The sequence below is a fragment of the Camelus bactrianus genome, chromosome 8 (assembly GCF_048773025.1).
Source record: "Camelus bactrianus isolate YW-2024 breed Bactrian camel chromosome 8, ASM4877302v1, whole genome shotgun sequence".
NCBI lineage: Eukaryota > Metazoa > Chordata > Mammalia > Artiodactyla > Camelidae > Camelus > Camelus bactrianus.
The window spans coordinates 6252141-6273738 of record NC_133546.1 but is presented as its reverse complement, the minus strand read 5'-3'; the positions used below and the strand labels follow the sequence as shown (position 1 = coordinate 6273738).

At 43.2% G+C, this 21598-nt stretch overlaps 1 protein-coding gene across 3 annotated transcripts in view; it reads right to left on the bottom strand.

The window, feature by feature from the left end:
* Window positions 1-21598, bottom strand: part of PRKN (parkin RBR E3 ubiquitin protein ligase) — a 1163425-nt gene that overhangs the window by 168775 nt on the left and 973052 nt on the right. For all 3 annotated transcript variants that reach the window (XM_074368037.1, XM_074368038.1, XM_074368036.1), the window contains exons 8-9: window positions 20476-20537; window positions 5922-6071 (exon numbers count right to left, since the gene is read on the bottom strand). In XM_074368037.1, coding sequence (XP_074224138.1) covers window positions 5922-6071; window positions 20476-20537 — 212 coding nt within the window. The remainder of the gene's footprint in view (window positions 1-5921; window positions 6072-20475; window positions 20538-21598) is intronic.

Here is a 21598-nt window from a genome sequence, read left to right as displayed (position 1 = left end):
GTATTAAAAAAATAGTGTGTCAGCGAGATAAGATTCCACGCTGTACGTGAGGGAAAGGCCAGGCGATCGAGCAAGAGGGGTGGGGTTACAGCCTGGAGCTTAGTGCTGACACACCCACGTCTGGGCCTCATGAAAAATACCTGTTCTTTCCGGTGTCTTTTTGAAAGCGTTACGATATAAACTACACAGACTTGGAGTCTAGATTTTTAATCTCTATTCTTCTTGGAAAAAGTGAGAACTCTACATAGTTTTCAAAATACTTCACATCATTTGATTAAATTATGTATTTTTATAAAATTAAAATAGCCTTAAAGAATGGGAAAAGGAGGCATCTTTTTTCCCTTTTATTATTAAATATTGACTTGCTAAATATCTACTTGCTTTCTATTTCTGAGCCCCACATATTAAAAAAGGGCTCCCCATCTATTTATTAATTTAAGTTTTAGCTCAGTCATGAGTTAGCTCTTTGAGTGAAAGGATAAGTATCTTCATTTGCTCACATCAACTCCTTTCCTATATAAGGGCTGAAAATGAGGCTCACACTCTCATTTAATTAAAATCTTCAACAATACATTAATGCTATTGTTATAAGCAGTTTCAACAAAAATTTCTTTGCATGGAGCAGGTCACACCCTGTCCCTGTTTGGGTTTAGGTCCGGGCTTGGTGGAGCTGTTGTAACTTTAGGTTCTACAATATTTGAGACCCTCTTCAAGGAAAACAATGCAAGAATACAAGCTTGGTTAAGAGGGCTTGGAAGGGGGTCTGTGCCAGTGAGGAGTCCAAGGTGAACATTTCATTAGCTCTTCAACAAATCAGCCCCAGAGCAACACACACTACTCATTAAAGGAAGAGTGATTATAGATGCCTTAAGAGATTCTATCTTATTTCCCTAACTAGTGGTCAGTTGAACGATTTAAAAAAAAAAAAATCTCTGGTTTCCATTTAAATGCTTAAAAATTTTTTTTCGGTTGTTAAATCTTGTCCTTGAATTTCTAATTTATAACAGAAAACTCTTCATTCAACTCCTACTATTATTTTAAGAAATTCTCTCTCAGACATAGAACATCCCCAAACAACACCAAATAAGATAAAGATGTTTTATTTATAGAAAACTCACAAGGTTTGACTGCCATGGCTTTCTATATTCCCAGGGCAGGGGATATAATGTATTCCATATTTTGCTGCTGTTTTCCAGTAGTAAACGTGTCAACATTTCACATCGGCACTATAAAAGTTAGCGAGATAGTTCTGATGAATAGCAATAAGGCCAGAGAAAGAATGATGCGTAACATGAATTCCTTGGGAAATCAATTAATATTTTTATGAGCAGTGGTAAAAATACGATCAAGGGTTAGCAGAGAGAGAGGTCACGCTTCTGAACCTCAAACATATTCTTCATTGAATTCTGTTTATCCAAGTGCAAATATTCTGCACTGTGTCAAAGCTAGCATCTTGGTGCTCCTACACTAAGACATCTGATGTACCAGAATTGAGGGAGTCTTCATGCGACTGGGCAGCCTTTGATTAGCTTCCTAAGTGACTTTCTGTGGATCTCTGAACTTCATATATTTTGGTGTTTTAAATTGTGTATTACGTGTATAAGTAAAACACTGCATATTTTATATTTTTTGAAGAAATTTTGCTGAGGCAAGGTAAGCAATTCTAATACTGGGGTCAGTGATGATTAATATTTGAAAATAAAAGTGACAGTGTGCTCAGCTTACTTCTTCATTGTTAAGATCCATTTCATTTGTTCACTTATTCAATAAATGTTGAACTCCACATGCATGAATTTACCGAGAACAAGAATATTGAGAGTGAGGACAGGAACATCGAGGCACGAAAGAAGTGAGACACTTGAACTTGAATCCTGGGAAGTGGTACTTAAGCTCAAATAATTCTCTATAACGGTAAAAATTTTCCTGCGACCATCACGCATCTATCAGGCCTTTCCTGGATGGACTGACATTATCATTTAAATGGAAATCCTTATCTTTCTTTATTAGCTAATGGACACCGCTCTCTGGGTAATAGTTAAGTCTAGGGTACAGGAGAGCAAAGGGTCAGCTAATGTGATTTTCCAGTGACCATGACTGTATGTTTGAATAAAAGAGTCATAAATTCTGACCTCAGCACCTATTTTAAAAAATCCAAAGACCATCAAAATGCTGAAGTTTGTGTCTTCAGAGGGAAACTGTGCACATGAATAATCGTGGCTGTTCGGGGGACCATCCAGGCACGTAGTGGTGGGCTGACTGATGAGAAGCTGAGAACTACCTGGTCTGGAGCTCAGCACACAGGTGTGTCTCAGGTCTGAAAATGCGTGTCCATGGGCACGTCACAATGTTCCTGGAAGGCTGAGTTTTTAAATTCTGTGAATGACAGGGAATTTGGTTCTTGATCTTTCTTACACGTGAGATCCTTTTTGTAACATCAAGCATTTCTTGGATACCCACATAACAAGAGGTGATAGTCAAGGAAAAATTAACCACAGGTGGCTGTGCAGATATCTTACGATAAACCTGTGAACTACAACCTGAGAACCATGTTCAAGACTCTAAGATTCTTCCATAGCTTTGCAGTCAACGGCTCTCCTTGAACCCTCAGTAGGGTGAGGGGCTCGCTGCTCCCCAGGCAGCCCGTTTTGCGGCTGCTGTCCATGGTGCTGGAGCAGAGGCTGAGCAGAGATTCATCTTCCCCTAACTCCTACTTCCTGGGCCCTGTTCTGCCTCTGAAACAACATAAACTGCCCACGATTTCTTCCACATAGCAGCTTTCCATCACCACCCTTAACGCCAGAAAAGACTTGCAGCTTATAAGGTGTACAAATCACAGCAAAACAGCATCTACCAGGGAAAGGGGAAGAGAAAGAAGCAAGAATGTGAATCCAGGAAAAAAGCTTCAAAATCCATTCTATGCCCATTTCTTTGTGATAGATGGCCCACAGATGTGGTTCTAGGTTTGCTAGGAGTCAGCTTTCAGAGGAAACCCTCAGGAGTTGCACAATTCACGATGTCCTCAAGGATAACTTTCCTCAGGACAAGGATATCAGACCTGCAATAGGCACCATGGTTCCTCACAGAAGAGCTCATTGAGATGTCCCCAACCACACACATCAAGTTCCCCCTGCAGTGACCACAATATGAACAAATGACATCACCCTAAATTACAGTGTAGGAAGAGCAAGTATTTGAAGGGCTAAGATAGTGAGGCCTAGGGACCTAACTCCCTGCGCTAGGTCTGGCTTGATTCAGGGGTATATTCTAGAATATTTGGAAGATAAGATCAAATAAATGTCTTGTAAGTAATTTTCATTGAATATTGGGTCTTTTAGGTGAGCTTTTGATAAACATTGATTAAGCTTTTAATTAAACATTAAATAAATATGCACTTTATGCCAGGCATTGTTTTAAGCTTTTCACACCAAATAGCTCATTTAATATTCATACTAGTCTTATGCAGAGTAATTTATACTATGCCCTATGTTAGAGGTGAGGAGACCGAGGCACAGAAAGATTAAGAGCACTAGTAGTTGGTGGAGCCAGGATTCAGACTTACGTCATAGAACTCAGCCTTCTTTGTAACCACTACAGAATTCCAAAGGCATGTAACATCCTTAACATGTTGGATTAATACCTTTCGTGGAAGTTGAGGATTTGAAGACAAAGAACAGTGACGAGGTCAGTGTATCTCATTTGAGAAGCTAAAGCAATGGGAATTGATGTAAGCCAGAAAAAGAGCATTTTCAATGGGGGTTGAGGCAAAAAAGGTGGGAGGTAAAGGAAAGTATGAGCTTAGGTGCAGACTTTAGAGAAGAATTTCACTCCATTCTTTTCTCAGCTTCTTCAGATTACAAACTATAGCGGTTCAAAATACGTCCATGAATTCCCAGGTACACTTTCCTCTAAGATGGAACCTGATTTCCTTCCCTTTGCAGGTGGGCTGGATCCAACCCCTCAGTGCTAACAAGTGGCACAGAGCAGAAGTGATGGCACACAACGTTGGAGAGCAGGTCACCATGGCTTCCTCTCTGCTCTCTCTCTCCTATCACTTGCTCTTGGTGAGTTAGCTGACATTCTGGGGACAAATAGCCTAAGAAGAGGGACATGTGGTGAGGGACTGTGACCTTCTGTCAATAGCCAGCAAGGAGCCAAGGCGTTTTTGGCCAACAGTCATGTGGATCAGCCATGTTGGAAGTGGGTCTTCCAGCCCCATTCGAGCCTTCGGTTGACTGCAACCAAGCATGACTGCAATCTCATGAGAGACCCTGAGCCAGAACCACCCAGCTAAGCAACTCAGGAATTCCTGAGCCTCAGAAACTGCAAGGCAACAAATTTTTATTAATCCAATGGCTAAAATTTGGGGTTATTTTTACATAGGAAGAGATAAGTAATAGATAAACCCATAAGCACACTTCCCCAAATAACAAAATGGAACAAATGAAAATAAGATAAAACTCACTACCTAGAATTTCCAAAGACAAAGAGATATTCTGAAGACAGCCATCCTTCTTTAGGTAAGGTTTGCCTCCAAACTGTCTTCACCCAAAGACAGTAAAGCAATTCAATTCACTTCTGAAGTAATTTCCCATGATTTGGAGTTTAAATATGTGTGTTACTTATAATGTCACACTGTGTAAAACAAGGGAAGAAAAAGATGTTCAAGACTTAAAATTACATCAACCTTCCAAATTCTTAGAGCAAGGCGAACAGCAACTAGCAGAAGATGGGCCAAGGAGACCCCCCCTCAGCTGAACAGAATGGAATGATGGGAGCAATTCACAGACAGAAGTATATAGTTTAACCATTAGTTAAAAACCACCATAAGTCATTTCAAGAGAAAACATTTTCTAGGAATTCTGATCCCAGAATCTGGCAGCTGGCTTCGGCCACACGCAATCCCTGCAGATTATACAGTAAAGGACGAAGACTGAGGCTGGGAAGGAGAGTTTGATTTACATTATTCCTAAGGCTCCCAAACATGACTGGAGTTTTCATCCTAACGCAACCACCATTATGCCCCCAGAAGTGTTTCCTTCCGCGTAGGCACTGTGGTATCTCATCATTTCTCGCCTTCCGCTTCCTCTACTTTATCGCTTAGCCCAGGGCTTGGTCAGCAGCACCGCGTGACCCAGAGGGAGCTTTACCAAGAGCGACAGATGCCAGTTTATGCATAGGCAACCGACAAGGGCGCAGCCAAAAATGAGGGCTGGGTGAAACGCGTGTGCCATCCACACCCCTCCTTTCCCAGAGCTGCTCATGAAGTGGCAATTTTAAAAGAAATGCTTTCCCATAAAAATTCAATAGCGTTTTATAAGCATACACACTCCTTCCTTTTCTGGCCTGCATGAAATGTAATAACAGGCTTATTACCCATTTGTCATTTTAACCTATATTTCAGTCAGCCTTTTTGCGTTTGAGTTACGCTTTCTCGCCCTTGGCTGTCGGTTTGCAGCCGCAGAGCCATTCAAGAAGCCGTGGAGGTCACACTGGTTGACCTCTTAGAACAAACATTTTCCACATTTCTTATTCCGCTTCCTGAAGAGGCCGCATTAGTTTTGCTCATCTCGATTCAAAATAATTTTTACGACACAACAACATTTCAAGTTTTCCATATTAATCTTCATTTTACGTCCTGAAATACACAGGCAAACAGCGTGGCCCAGACATCACGCTAACATGAGGCCTTCTCTTTCTCCTTCCTTCCCGTCTACTGAAAGCCAGCTCGGAAGAAATCATACATTTGTGCTCTGACTTAGCTGGGCGCCGGAGGAAGTTTAAAAGGCTGACCTCGTGATTCACGCCTTAAACACTCCGATAGCAATTAAACCAGAAAATCATATTTCTCCATCCAGTATACATTCTGCTAAGAATGAAGAAATCTAGCACAGTCGACACCCAGGGGTGCGGCTGGTACTCACCCCGCAGCCCAGGCCGTTGGCCCCTTCGCAAGTGACTCTCCTCTGGCCCGGCTCGGGGAGCAGCCCGGCTCCGCAGCCCGGGCTGGGGCACAGGACGCCCCCCATCTGCAGCACGCACTCCTCGGCGCCGTACTGCTGGTACCGGTTGTACTGCAAGAAGAAAGCGAGTTTGTAAAAGTGATGTAATATACACTATGGTGTGCTGTTTCCCCAGAGCGGTGGTTCTGGGGTTTTCTGGTTAATCTGTATCAGTAAAAACTGCGGAGGGCAGGGAGCGGATAAGCTATGGTCCAACCTAGAGGAGAACGCCTCCCAGTCCCAGCCAGCAAAGCGGAGAAGTGGGGCGTTTGTTCCTTGTATTTCTAGAGATTTGTCCTCAGAAGCTAGACTCCTCCTCTTCTCCTTCTTCAGATTGAATTATAGTTGGTTTACAATGTTGTGTTAATTTCTTGTGTTAAAAAATAGACTTTTCCAAGTTTGGCTTTTAGCACTACTTCTACCAACTGCATTTGATAGACTTACTTCATACCCACTTCAGGGAACGTAGCTATTTTTTAGGTTATGGACACTTGCAGTGCATCATTATCAATCCCGTCAAATAGTATATTTTCATGCCTCCGTTCAGAAGTCCCAATATTCCAGCCCCGGTCATTGTCAGCAGCCCGCACAGTATCAGTGAGCATGTTCAGCTTGACTAGAACGACTAACGTTAAAGAACACAATTTTCTTTTCATCATTGTTCTCCAAGCACGATTCCTTTTATCCCTGACTTCATTCCTCTGTGCCATTGCCTGGCTCATTCCCTTTCACGGCTTCCCCAGCCTGCAGGTTAAAACTCCAGCTCTGCAGCACACTTGCCTAGGTTTTCCTTCCTGCAGCCTATAGTTACTGCTCTCCTTGCATTACTTGATCATATTCTCCTCTAAACTCAGATCAAGTCAAATGGATGTGCACCACTATGAATTAATCTAGGCAACATTTATTGAGAGCCTACTACGTGCCAGGCACTCCTGTGGGTCCTGGGACACAGCCAAGAACAAAACAGACATCTCTGCTCTCATCCTCAAGACTATAACAGTAGAAACCAGAAGGTTAAACTGTATCACATTTCAGATGGCGATAAGTGGAAGGAAATAAAAAGCTGAGAAGAGACAGAGACAGATTCCAGGGAAGATGGGAATTGCAATTTTAAAGAGGTGATCAGGGAATAGGGAATGTCTTATAAAGAAGGTACATTTAAACCAACATCTGAAGGAGATCAGAAAAGCAAGCCATGTGGGGCCTGAGGGAACGAGCTTTCCAGGCTGAATACAGAGAATTATAAAGGTCCAGAGGCTGCCATGTGCTTGGGTGGCTTGATGGGCCAAAAAGAGGCCAGTGCATCTGAGGCAGAGTGCCCGTTATTCTGAGAGACACGGTAGCCACTGGAGACGTCTGAGCTGTGGATGACATAATCCGACTAATATTTCAGCCATCTCGCTGATATATTCAGAACAGACTCTTGGGGACACGGATGGGAGCAGGGAGCAGAGAGGCAGGTCGGAGGTTAAATCAGCGATCCACGTGAGAGATGGTGGTGGCCTGAACCAGGAAAGTCACAGTGGAGGTGGGGATGGATCAGCAGTTGAGTTCTGGATCTATTTTGAAGTTAGAAATGGCCATTTGTAAAGGCAGACTGGTACATGGTGTGAGAGGAAAAGGAGTCAAGCATGAAGTGATGTTTATCCCTGAGAGGACAGAGGGCAGACGGAGTGCAGGAGAGCAGGACAGACTAGTACTGAGAGGGAAAGACCTGGCAGAAGACAGGGGGGTGGGTGTGTGTGTGTGTGTGTGTGTGTGTGTGTGTGTGTGTGTAGGGAGTTGAGAAAAGGAATCATTATTTCTATTGTGCTCATATTCAGTTTGATGACCTATCACACAGCTAAGTCAAAATGTTGAGTGGCTAATTGAATGACCTTGGAGCTTAGGAGAAAGATGTGAGTTGCAGACACCAGTTTTGAAGTCATAGGTGCATGGAGAGCTGGAAAGGAAAGGGTTAGCATCCAGCCTTCTATTTGTTTTCTCATATTTCTGACCCCAGGAGAAAAAGAAAGATGAGTTGGTCAAATTCTCTTGTAAATATGCTAATGGTACATTTATACAATAGCATTTACTAGAAAAGAGTTCTTATCTATGAAATGCATTTAGCAGGAAACACTTGGTCTGTTTGCTTACATTAAACAAACTAGAATATATGAATTTATGAGATAAAGGCTCTCTGAAAATGTCAGAAGCTATGCAATTATGAAGGGATAAATGAAGACATTTCATCAAGTGATGAATGATGAGACAGTTTATTTAACTGAGAGATTTCAGGTTAGTGATCATTCCATGAACTTCCCGGAGACTTCATATATTGCATCTTGCCTAGAGGACATCCCACTGTGCTGAGAAAGGACCTGGGTGGCTGCGTGGAATGAGGTGAGCTGCTCTGTAATTAGTCTGTGACTCATCATCACCAGCATCCTTGGAGTTATTAGTAAAGCTTGACGCTAGGTTATAGGTATGATCCTTGCAAGTCTGGTTTGACAGTGTGACTCTGTGTTGTCTCAGTAGCCAAGACACTGGGTGAGATTATCTAACCTTTGTGGGGAGGACGAGAAGGAGCCAGGATGAAAGGAGACTGAGAAGCAGCAGCCTGTGAGGCAGGTAGAAAATGAGAAGAAGGTGGGCGTCCTGGAAGCCAAGGGAACAAAATATCTCAAGGAGGATGTGTGTGTCATGACAAATTGTGTCAAAGGCTGCAGATAAGCCAGTCACCGAACACCGGCTGGAGTTAGAAATGCAGACGCCACTGCTGTCTTGACGGGAGCCATTTCAGTAGAGTCATGGAAATGGAGTCAAGAGAAAACTGGGGGAGACAGATTCCAAGGTGAGCACGGACGCTTTTTTCTGGGAGTTTGGCTGACAAGGGCAGCAGAGACATGGATAGCAGCTGGAGGGGCTGTGGGACTGTAGAGGACTTTCTGAAAACGGGAAAATAACAGTGTGTGAGCCAATGGGAAGGAGCGAGGAGAGGAGGGCACACTGATGATGCTGGTGAGCAGGTTGGGGAACGGGAGCTAAGGGAAGAGAAGAGGGCTCGGCTTAGGCCAGAGCAAGCTCAGCCATCCTCTGTAAGAGGAAGGAAGGCCGAGTACTGAGGCCCAGGAGCAGACAAAGGAGGCTTTGGAAACTCGAGAAGGGAGGGTATGAACGAGACAGGGAGAGGGGAGGGATGAGGGAGTTGGGATTAGCGCCGGGCAGTCCTGACAGCCCACCTGGGTCGGCGATGATCCGCTTACAAGGAAATAGGGTTGTCTGCTTTTCTGCACCAGCACTTAGCTGCAAGTGCACAGTAGGCAGGAAGCTGGATTTAAGCTGAGTGGGGGTTTTGTCAGCCTTGATGCGGAAGCAGGACCTTCCTCAGTCACTCCCACCCCTCTGTGGCTTTGGCACAAAGCATCCCCTCGTATTACTGTACATGGTTCCAATAAATACTCATTTGAACCCTTCTGCTCAGCTGTGTACCACTGGACTGTTTAACTTTTCTGTCTTAGCCTCTCCAAAATGGGTAGAAAGTTCCAGGTTTGCATGATGGTTCTAATTCTGGAGATGTAAAGTAAGCATCAAAAATACAGTCAACAATACTATATTGTATGTTTGAAATTTGCTAAGAGGGTAGGTACTTCAGAACTACAGGCCTTTTACTTAATATTTGCTGTTTTACATCTGTGTCTCCTTTCTTCCACATTGGTTCTCAGGAACACAGAGAATGACAGAATTACAACGTTCCATAATAGCTCGTAGCTTCAGCTCATATAGTGATCAGTCAACTTCTCTGGAATCCTTTATCTTACTTTATTTTCATTTTTCAGAAGTTTCTTTTCAATTTCTATTTCTCTTAAGACAGTATCCATTGTTATTTATTCCTATTTGCATAATTTCTTAAAAACCTAGTTCCCTTCGGAAGAGTTATTTCGGTTCTCACCTGATTGGTGAGCATGACCGGCTGACATGCTCTCACTGTCTCTCAAGATGCTATTCTGTTTTTCACTCTCTCTATCCCCTTAAACACTCTGTGTGAGAATTAACCTTGTTTCTTCTCTGTTGGGATTTTATTTGTCCCTTTCTGTTGCTCCTCTTTATATGAAGTTAGTTCTGAAATCTTAGAAAGAAGAAGGATTCAGAACAGCTCTTAATGGCGCTAGAGTTTCTTCTTCAGTTTGGGGCACAGTGTTAAACAACGTGGGGGCTCACTTTCTGTGATCTTCCGACTCTGTGACCCCACTTTTAACTGGACTATCTCTTCTTCCCTTTTCCCCTTCTCTATCCTGAGTAAACTTCCCCTCAGCGTGGGGCTTTGTCCTGACAGGGGTCTTTGGCTGGTTACGCCTTGTGAGTCATGGGCCCCAGCGGGCTCCAGCCCCTTCAGACCTTCTTACAGACCCTCAGCGCTGCCTGCTCCCCTTCACGCACCTGTATCTCCTGAATTTAGCACAGTATCTTGTCCAGAGTCGCTGCGCAACAAACAGTTATAGAATGATGCAATTTAGCTCCATTCTTAATTAAAAATTCTAATAAAATGATCAGTGGCAATGGGAGTTAGTAACAGAGTGGTATAGGATGATCTGACCTACATAAATTACTTCTCTATTTTAAATAAATTGCTCTTAAGTAATTGGCTATTTTCTGATTTGATGATGGAATACGTATCTATTTAATTTAGTTAAGCAATTTTACCTCTCTGATAATATTTTACCTAGGAAGAAGTTAACCTATGGACAAAGTCCAATAACGCTACAGAAATTCTTGCTGACTACATTTGTCACAGTCTCAAATTCTGATGGGACATGCACCCTGTGCTCCTCTTTCCATTCATTAACTAAGGAATTTGTAAGAAATAACTCTATTTGATTCATTTTATTTATGATACACTTCAGGAGCATTTAAGCATACAATTCCTTTTCTAAAAGAAGACAAATATTTTAGCTTATATGATAATTTCTGACTCAAAGTACGCACAACATCTGAACTAAAACCCACACCTACTGAATCCATTACTTTTTTTTTTAACATTGTGAAATTTATAAGAAAAACATTGATCTAGAGCCAATAATGTGCTAGTATTCATAGAAAGTTCAATACCCTAAGGAAACAATTTAGACATGAAATTACATATATGTCATTAGCAGAGATCCATCTGTAGCATCTTCAGGATTTGATCCACACATCCACAGATTCCTTTCAACCACTTACTAGCACAAGACTGAGGGTGTTTTGAAAGAAACTTACTCTATACTCATTGGAGAGTTTGACAGTTGGCACTAAGTAGGACAGAATATCTGTATTATGAGTGTAAAGTATATCCAATAGCGGTGAAGTGATAAATGGACCCCAACTGGTGAAAAGGAGGCATCGCTGATCCTTTGACACCGTGTTATTTCCAAGGGCTTTTTGACTTATCACTATTGAAAAGCATTTATAAGTAGAACTAACTTGGAGGAACGTGATTAATTTGTAATGTGGACTAGGTCTGTATGGAGTCACTTCTCAGGTGAGCTCAAAAGCAGCGAATTCTCAAAAAAGCAGCGAATTCTCAAAATAGCAGCGAATTCTCCAAAAACCACCTATGCATTGGAACCACAGTGGGTGTCTATGCGTGTGCTTGTGTTATGTGTAGATACATTAATACTTATTTGCCAGCTTATGCTGTGTAAGCTATTAACAAAACCAGTTTGCAAATTTCAGATTTACTTTCATAAAGTGGATAATCAACTAAAGCAATTTAGAGCTGGCAGGATGCTATTTGCAAAAGTTTTGAAAAATTAATATTAATACTAACCAAGCATACTATTCTGCACCTGAGGGGGAAAAGCAGTTCCTCCTCTGCTGCTTCAGATTATAGGGAAAATACACTCCATTAGATGACCCATCTAGGCAAAATCTTGACTCATTGGTATGGTTTATATTTTATTTATTTGGGAATAAATTATTCAGTCTTTATGTGTATGCTCATGGATTCTCTTAAGAACAGGAAATATTCATTTTAAAGTATAAAATTCACAGAAGTTTCAGTAAACTCATATTTTAAGAGTCTAAATAATGAGTCATGGGAGAATATAATCGAATAGAGGCTGCACTTCCGTGGTCTGTTGGCGGTTGGAAGAGGTGGGCTAGGTAGAAGAATGTTCTCTAACGAAGCAAGGGTCACAGGTTCAAGTCCCCTGTGGGCCAGTTAGTTTCCCCTTTCTTGCCGGCCACCTGCTCAGTGCAGGTGGCCACCCGAGAGGTCAGGCTGGGAGGAACTGGGCCTAAATACCCCACACCCTGGAAAACCACTCAAAAGGCCTGTCTTCTGGAGGAGGGCTCCTCGTGATGTTTAATTCGTTTGCTTTCATAAGAAAAGACAGCAAGAAAGAAGCTAAATTTTAAAACTGCAAGAAATTTGAAGCCCAGGGATACTAGGTGAAACGAAAATCTGGGAAAACTGGCAAACGTTCTGTCAAAATGAGTCATAGCTTGTCAGCAATCCAGGGGCCGCATGCCAGCCTTTCAAGTCCTCTGAGCAGGGAAGGAGCTGTTTTTGTTCTGCGGTGGAATTTTCCAGAGAATCCTTTTGGGGGCACTCAGGTACAGCTACAAAAGCAGCCCCTACTCAGGCTGCCTTGCTTTTCCCTGCTGAATTCTGGCTTCTGTGAAGTCTTAGCCACCAGCCCCTGCGGGCTCCCGCCCGGGCCCGGTCTCCTAACCTGGCCCTGGAGGAGAGAAGTCTGGCTCAGAGACACCGCCCCCTGAGTCCCCGCTCGGTGTCAAGGACTGTGCCCGCGCTTGGCCTGCACAGTTCACTCTCCATTTACCCTGAGAAGTGACAGGTGAGGCCACAGAGTCACAAAGACGTTCATGCCTTCACCGAGGTTCACCCAGACAGGAACTCCACACCCCTTGTCGGAATCCAGGGCTGTGGTTCTAGAAGACCACCCTTTCCCTGCACCAAGCTGCTTCCACGTTTTTCCCTTTCTTTTTTTCCCCCTTTATTAAAAAACAAAATTCAGCTCACTATTTTTTTGGTCATCATTTAGAAACTAATGAAAAACAGTTTATTATAGCAACTCCTCGGATTAAAAAAAATCTAAAATACCTTTATAGAGGAACATGGATTTACGATGAATCCATTTCCCCTTGCTATGTAGAGAACGCCTTATTTTCTGTATGTATTCGAATGAAGGAAAAACCACTCCTTACGTTTTCAGGAGCCTTGATCTTATTTTTCTTCAGTGGCAGGTAGTCAGCCCCCGGGGGTTGGTAACAGCCTCTGTGGGGGTGCCTGCCACGCCACCATTTGGATTTTCAGTTTTGTTATTAATAGTGTTCTTTTCATCCCTGGACGTCCGTCATCGACTGCTGAAGTAATAGTGTTCTTTTCATCCCTGGACGTCCGTCATCGACTGCTGAAGTAAACTGGCTAGAGAAAGGGCTGGACCTTGTTCATTGTGTAGCAAAAACCGTCATTAAGACGGCTGAAATTAAATGTAAGGGGAAAACAGATCAAACAACACCTGAAATTTAATTAGAGCAACGGACTGAATCCTGGATTACAATTTAAAAGGTTTTTTTCTTTTTCAGATGTTTCAGACATGATGCCAAATATATCTCAACTTCTAGTGGCTGTGGAATCTTCCTGAAAGGATGTCAAAACCAATCGGCTCGTCTGTGCCTTCTCCACGCTGCGGGCTGTGCAGTGCCCACGGCTATGGAAGTAGATACCCACAGACGAGCTCCTTTGCAGGAGTTTGTACCGAGGGCGTGACTTCAGAGAATTCTGGAAGCTCTGCAGGCAGGACTGCTGAGCACAGTCTCCTGATGGGGCACTCCGCAGAGGGCAAGGCTGTCTGTGGGCACAAATTATTTTACCTTGATTATAGTCCCTGAGAAATGGTTTTGAGCAGTGCTGTTAAGTCTCCAAATCTAAGATCCCCATCCTCAGAGAAATGGAACTTCCCCGAGAGGCGCTGTGGAGCTGCTCTCCTCTTCATGATTGTGTTACATGCTCTTCTTTCTTCCCAAACTGCTCACATCCCACCATCATCTGTAAGCATCTCTTCTGCCCTTTTCTGTTTGTTCATCACTGCTTTCCTCAGACATTAATTATAAAAATGAGCTCACTAGGTAACATTTAACCTACCTCCTGACTTAAGCTCTACTAAATGCACACAACATCTTGCCTAACCCATTAATTCCTTTCCTATATTAAAAGAAGTAGGAATGAAGAATTAAGTAGTTGAGAATGACTGTCTCTCTACTCCCAGCAACCTCCTTAGCCATGTTGCAGGCAGATGATGCAGAGGAGACATCTGAAGAAAGACCATGAGTCATCAGCCAGATTGCACACAATGGAAAATGACACAACCTGAACTTCTGCCTCAGCCATTAACTGAAATTTCTTCTCCCGTTCCCTTCAATAACTGTCATGGCTGAGCAGACTCTTCAGAGTTGGTTTGGGGGACACGAGTCCACCTTCTTCGCAGATTGCTGGTCTTCTGACTAAACAACCTTTCCTTTCTACCAACACTGGCCCCTTGAGTATTGGCACTGGAGCGGTGAGCAGCTGAGCCTGAGTTCCCTAACACTTCTTCTCTTCACCTGGACATCTTCCTTCATATTTCACTAAGAAGACAGAAGTCATGAAAGATGTACTTATTTATTGGGCAAATATTTACTAAGCATCTTCTATGTGTCAAGCACTTTATGTGGAGAAGGTGCAGCAGTGAAAAATATGTCTGCCATCATGGAGCCATCAGACACCACCTTTTCCCTTCCCACCACTACCACTGCAAACACACCTGCACCTGCACCCACCTGTTCCTTTCAGTCTCCTTACAACAAAGAAAGTGGCTTTCTCCCTGTTAAGGATCAGTTCCTCTGCCTGTGCCCTGGATCAAAACCCTTCTCACTTTGTAAAGTACTTCCCTTCTTCCGTTAGCTCATCTATCTCCTGAATCACCAAGCCATCCATCTCTCCTGGGTCCTTCCAGTGAGCATAAATCAGGCTCCAGCCCCCTCAGTCTTTAAAGAACCCTTCTGCTGCTGCTGCATTTCTTTTTTCCTTTTTATAACAAAACTTCTGGATGAAATTGATCTCTCCTATTGACTCTTCATCCCGTAAATATACGGCTCTTGTCTCCAACTTGCCACCAAATTTGCTTGTTATGGTCACTCATGATCTCAGTGTTGCCCTTTGCAAAGGACAACTGACTCATCTCATCTTACTCAGTTTCTCATTAGCATTAATATAAATATCCATTTCTTCCTCTAGGAAACACTTCTTTTCTTGGCTCTGTCAACATAGCACATCTCTGGATTTTCTTCTCCTTTACTTAAGGCTCCTTCTTGGTCTCCTCCTCTGGTTGCCACTTGTGTACCAAGTTTCCAAATGCTGGTGCTCTTTAGGGTCCTTTTTAAAATATCTTTTGGTAACCGCCCTGGATTTAAATTATCACCTACATGCCAGTGACTACAAATTTACCTGTCTCTGACTCCTGACCTCCATCTCCTCTCAGCTCCAACTCACACATCCAAATTCCAACTTGTCTTTTTCTCAATGCTTCAGGCATATCAAACAAGTTCAGACTTGAACCCCTAACTCCATGCTTTCATTCTCACCTTCCTACCATCTTAACCATCTCAAGTTCTTAACATAGACCTGGAGGACTCCTTCATTTCCCTGGCTCACAGCCAGTAAACCACCAAGACTTTAATTCTGCCTCTGAATATTCACTTCTTTCTGTTTCCTTTGCCAATCATCTTAATCCAGACAATGTCCATATTGCAACAAGACTAACATTCTTAAAATGCAATTTGGATAATGCCAGCCCCTTGCTTTAAATTTTTAAGATGTTCCCATTGAATTCAGAATAAAATCTAAACTTTTGACCATGGCCTACATGGTCTAGTTGGTTTTTATCTTTCATCACCATCCCTCCTGCTCGTTATTTCCCAGCCACATTGCTTTTATTTAGTGTCTTGAACAAAGCAAGGTCTTCACCTCCTTTGGGGCCACTGAACATGTGCTTTCCTCTGCTTGGACACCCTTCCACTTCACTCCCGTGATCCTGCTCACTCAGTGGAGGGTGCCCTCTCAACTTCCATGTTTCAGAGGTCCCTGACTCTTTATCGAGAGTAGGTTATATCTTAGTATTTATCATGATGTGTACCTGTGACTTCCTTGTTTACTGTTTTATCCAACAGTAGCACAGAGTAAAAATTGTTCATTGAATGAATGAAAGTTATTTTCTTAAAATTCTAGTAATTAAACCCAAAGTGGAGGAAGCTGGTATAAGTGGAGGTCTTCTGAAGTGCAGTTCTCCTGCGGGCTCTCTAAGCCCTGGGGACTTTCACATATCATACTTGTTTTCTCCAGGGCTCACTTAGAACCTGGGAGTAGCCTTGCTCACTTAGAATGGGATAATATCTTTTCCAAGTAGTTTGGACCTGGTGGGATGGGGATGAGGGTATGAAATGTCCTTTGTGAATGTGAATTGTAAACACAAATCAGAGACAGGGCCAAGAAGCTAAAGTAAATGTATTATTTTAAATTCCAAGGAGTTTTAATTGCATTTTTAATTTTAGGAAGGTAATGATTTATAGTGTTTAATGATTTACTTTTAATCCAGACCTCAAAAATCAAGTGCCTATTAAAGTTCAGTGAAAATGGAAAGGCATCACATTCAAAGAAACCAGACAGCTGGGAAGCATCGCCATCACCCAGGAATGAATCCAGCAATTAACTAGTATCTGTACGGGTTTTAGCAACTCACTTTTAAGTGAACATTACATAGATTTTGGTGTCTACTTTGTTGCTACAAGTTCAATCTATTGATGGAGTGTAAATGGCATTTAAATCAGAAACATTTTAGTGTAGTACTCAATATTTGCAATTTACTTTGTAACCTTATTTATCTACAAAAATTCTAAAAGATGACTGAGCATTATTCTTCCTTTTCTACAGATGGAAAAGCCAAGTTAGAGAGAGACTAAAATGATTTGTCCAAGGGCACTTGTAACACACAATATTAAAGTTTCATTGCATCAAGTTAATATGTCACCTCAAGCATCCAGAGAGAGCCTGAGAGTTTCACCAGCTCCGGGGGATGCCTCGCCCCGACCCCCTCCACTGGAGGAGAGGTGGGGCTGGAATGCTTAGCTTCCTTTCCAGACCCTGGGGCCACTAGCTTTTGTCCTGTGTCATCAGGATAGAAAGGTCCCTGACTGATGTGTCCTGTTTGTATCAGTCACCAAGATCCCTGGCTCCTTTGTCAGTTCTTTGGCCTGTTCCCCAACCCCACACCCAGCTTTATTCATCTCTTTCCCTACCCTGCCCTCAGCTGCCTCAACTTCTGCCCCTGAGCTGGGGGGGACCCCGATCAGCCAGCAGTAATTGCAGTACTTTGATCTACTTACTCTCTCCATGTTTTTCTCACATTTTTCCCTCTCTGAACTTGGCTTATGCTTCAGGACACAACTTCCCCTTCAGCTCCCTCAAATGTTTTCTCCACTGCACTCTTCACATCACCGAGCATTGATCTTCAACACACCCCAAGTAGAACAGCTTTCCTTTCTCCTTCTAAATCCTCCAGCTTTGATTTTCAAGCTCTCAGGCTCTGCTGTGTGCTATTTCTCCTTTGTAGTCAGCTTCTGATGCCCACCTCCCTCAGTCTCCCTCCCTTTCCCTTCCCTGATCTGTTTCTAGAAGCTTCCGTTCCTGACTCACCATAACTTTCTCCAAGTCTGCTCTGGTGATCATTCTGGAGGACGTCAGTGTCCACATGGGCCATATTCCCAACACGCTGGTTATTTAAGTCCATGACCCCAACTTCTCCAGTCACTTTGTCTGCTACCTTAGCTTAGCCACCAACGTTCCTGGTCCTCTGCAGGACCATTGCCGATCACAGCACCATCTCCACAATCTCAATGCCAAGTATCTCATTCTTTGGCCAACATCTACTCTTCCAGCCAAACCCTTATAAAACCCAAACTCCAAAAATTCCTTGAACCCACTGGGCCCTGTAGTAACGGATTCTACCACCTTTCCGCCATCCCTCTCTCCTCTCATCGTCCACCTCCTTCCTTCCCCACTGCTACCACACTGAGCTGCCCACACCCTCCGCTCGGGCCACACCTACACTCTGGCAGTTGTTGAGTCAAGGACATCGCTCCTGAACTTCTCCCCTCCTCTGCATCCTCAAATCTCCCTGTTTCTCTGCAGAATCAGTCCCAGGAGCACATAAACGTGGTGTATTTTTTTTCCTATGAAAAAAATTTTCTTGATCTCACATTTGCCACCCCCAGCTACCTCATTTCTTTATTTTCATTTATAGCTGAATTCTTAAAAAAAGGGATTTATATTTGCTCTCTCCCATTCTTCCCCCCTCTTCAGTGACTCCCAGACAGGCAGATTTTCACCCTCACTCATCCACTGGTCAAGGTCACCAGTGACCTCCAAGTTTCGAGTGCTGGTGCTCAACTCCCACCCTCGTCCTGCCAGATCAGCACGTAGCACCGACAATCAGTCCTCTTCCTAGAGATGCTTTTTCTCTGGCTTCCTGTTTCCACGCTCCCAGGTTTCTTCCCACTTTATTCCAACCACATCCTGTATTTCATAATATTTTTACATAAAAAAGCATTAGCTATGGTCACTTCAGAATTCCTGCACTCATTTTACTCTCTACCTGGGAATCTCTTCCCAGATGTCACCAAGATGCTTTCCCCCACACCTTTCAGGTCCTCATGCACCTAGCGCCTGCCTCGGTGAGACCTTTCCTGACCACCTTATGGCAAATCACACTTTTCCCCGGCATTCACTATCCTTCTTTTTGGTTTTATTTTTCCCCATGGCAATGATAACCATCTAACATAATGCATACTGAACACATGTGTGTGCATATAACAGTATAGCATTCCCCAACTGGAATGTGAGCCGAGAAGGAGTTCTTTTTCCCTCCTCTCTCCCTGTAACCGCGAATGGTGTCTAGCATGTGAGCAGGTGTTCAGTAGGTGTCTGTTGAGTGAAAGGAAAGAAGGAAGGTGGGCACTGTGGTTTTCCAGGAAATAAAGATCAGTAGTGCTGTGATGCACTGTGTGGCCACGTAGCACAGCTGATCAGAGTAAGATCGATTCTGATTATGGCTTGATTAAATTTCTAGGAACATGCAAGGTGGCTTGAATGTTATGCAAATCTAAGGAGATGATTAGAGTTGGCTTCTTTCCCTACTAATCACCCAATGAATCTAAAACAAATATGGAAACAATTTGCAAATATTGGTACAGGTTAGAAGAGAAGGCTCCATTATCTGAGCAGAAATCTCTGGGTAACAATCAGTGATTCTTGCTTTAAGAAATCTCTCAGGCTTTCACAGGAAAATAGCTATGAGATTCAGGTGTTCTCATAAATCGGTATGTTTGGGGTCCGTGATCAACTCTTACCTGCAAAGGAGGATAACTGATTTTGCTTGTATTTGAATAAACATCCATGCCTGCTATTCTGGAAATTTACAGTATAAAAATATGAATGAGGCAAAACGTAACCTGTTCATTCAAGGAGTTGGAAATAATTCCAGCTTTTCATTTTCCCCTAGTTAACCCCCCTTTTGAAATCTCATATTGGAAATGAGTGGTCCAACTTTGCAACATATACGTACCAAAGAAAAAGAAACCAAAAGCCCATTGACAAAACCGAGCCACCACATCCCCTTTTGCATGTTCTCTGGTCGGTGCGGGCAAAGATTATCCTTGGGAGCAAAAATCAGTAAAAGAGTATAAAGCATGTGGACAACTATGTGGTATAAGTATTTCAAGGCTAACTTGACATCAAGATTTAACCTAATAATATGGAGTCTTTAATTCCATATAAGGGTTAAGAGGTTTATTTTTAAGCAGTCAAAAGTGAGTGTGTATATACGTATGCATATACATACAGATAATGCTTAGCACCATGAATTATTTACTTAGCACGTGTATTTAAAATCTGACACGTCTCACTGAGCACAACACAGTATTTAAATAATCTACTTTAAATGGGCCATCCTTCGTATATAAATCCCATGTTTACATCCATGGCAAAAGCGGCTGCGTGAAATATAGATGACACACACAAAGTATGAAATTCTGGTGAAAAAGCTTGCACATCCACCCCCAGACATCAAGTCAGGGCTGCCTGTGACAGTTGCTCCCTTGTGCACAATTCATTTGTTTGGGCACTTACTTGTTTGCGTATCTGCCACTACGTTGTACCTGCTGACTGCCGCGTCCTGAGATGAAATGCTCTGGCAGATAGCAGATGTACCAATTAATAACCTGTCAGCTCTGATGGATAGAAGAGGAAGAGTGTCCTCACATGTGTTTCCTGCATGAATCTCTTCCCCATTTCAGGCGCCAAGGGTCAGGAGACACACTCTGCCTCCCCGGAGAGAGCCCAGACTGTCTCATTAGTGTCTATCTTTCCTGACACTCCGGTGCAGCATTTGAGGGGCTGACTCACCTGCTCTTCTCCAAGAATCCTGAAGTGATGGAGCTCTTTAATCAAGGAGTTGGGGCAGCCAGCTGTTGGGAAGAAGAATTAATCATCAACGTGTTATTCCCATTCTGTGCGGTAATGTGTCCTCGCGGGCAGGTATGACGTCCAACGACCTGTGTTGCTGGTGGGGAGGACACCGGGCTTCCCCGCCAAACACTGTCTAACCAACTACAAGACAGCCAACCCCTGAGGGCGCTTTGCTCCCGCCTGACTCTACTGTGACTCTTGCAAAAGGAGCTACACGTGACCCTGGCCAGGCGTTTTCGCTCCCCCGTTCCCTGCACCCGCAGAGACTGTGACCTGGGCTTTGTGGGGTCTTAGGCTCCCATGTCACTTCTGCCTGGCACGTTACTTATCCCGACGATAGAGCTAGGATTTTGTGGCGCCGGAGAGGAGGAGCTGGCATGCATAGGTTCATTTTACTTATTTATCACATCCTGTTTCCTCTCCCCCCAGGCTGGGCTTCAGCACATTGACAGTGAAAAAAGAAGACAGGACAGCTGGACACCCTGTCTTCATGGGATTCCGCTCTGGTTGAGAGCCTTGCCTGGTTCTTCCAGGAGGTTTTGTCAAAACCCTAAAGATGCTGCATTTCAGTTGGGAAAGGGTCTGTCATGGAAAGGACATGGGAAGAGGGCCATGGCGGTCTTCTTCTGGTCCTACCCAGATAGTGGGAGCATATTCAAGCTTTCACATTTTCTTTCTTCAGTTGTAAAAAAAAAAATTAAGTAAATAAATTGTACTCATAAATATACATATACATATATACATAAGTATACACATGTATCTCTCTCTATACGTCTATCTATCTGCCGGCGCATACTAATACCATTTAAAATGGGTTCCATCCTTATCTTTTACAGAGAGTTATTCCACAGTATTAATTTGCAGTTATTTATAATATAAACTCCGGAAACGAAATTGATAACTGTTTATTTGGGATCAAATCTATGGATGACACAATCTGTTGACATTTCTATTAAGGAAACCAGGCTGTATGAAAATGTGCCCAAACTACGTCTGAGCCGTTTCTCCGCGCTGTGATGTAAGAAGGTGAAAAGAGCGGAGGACGTGTGCCTGCGTGAGG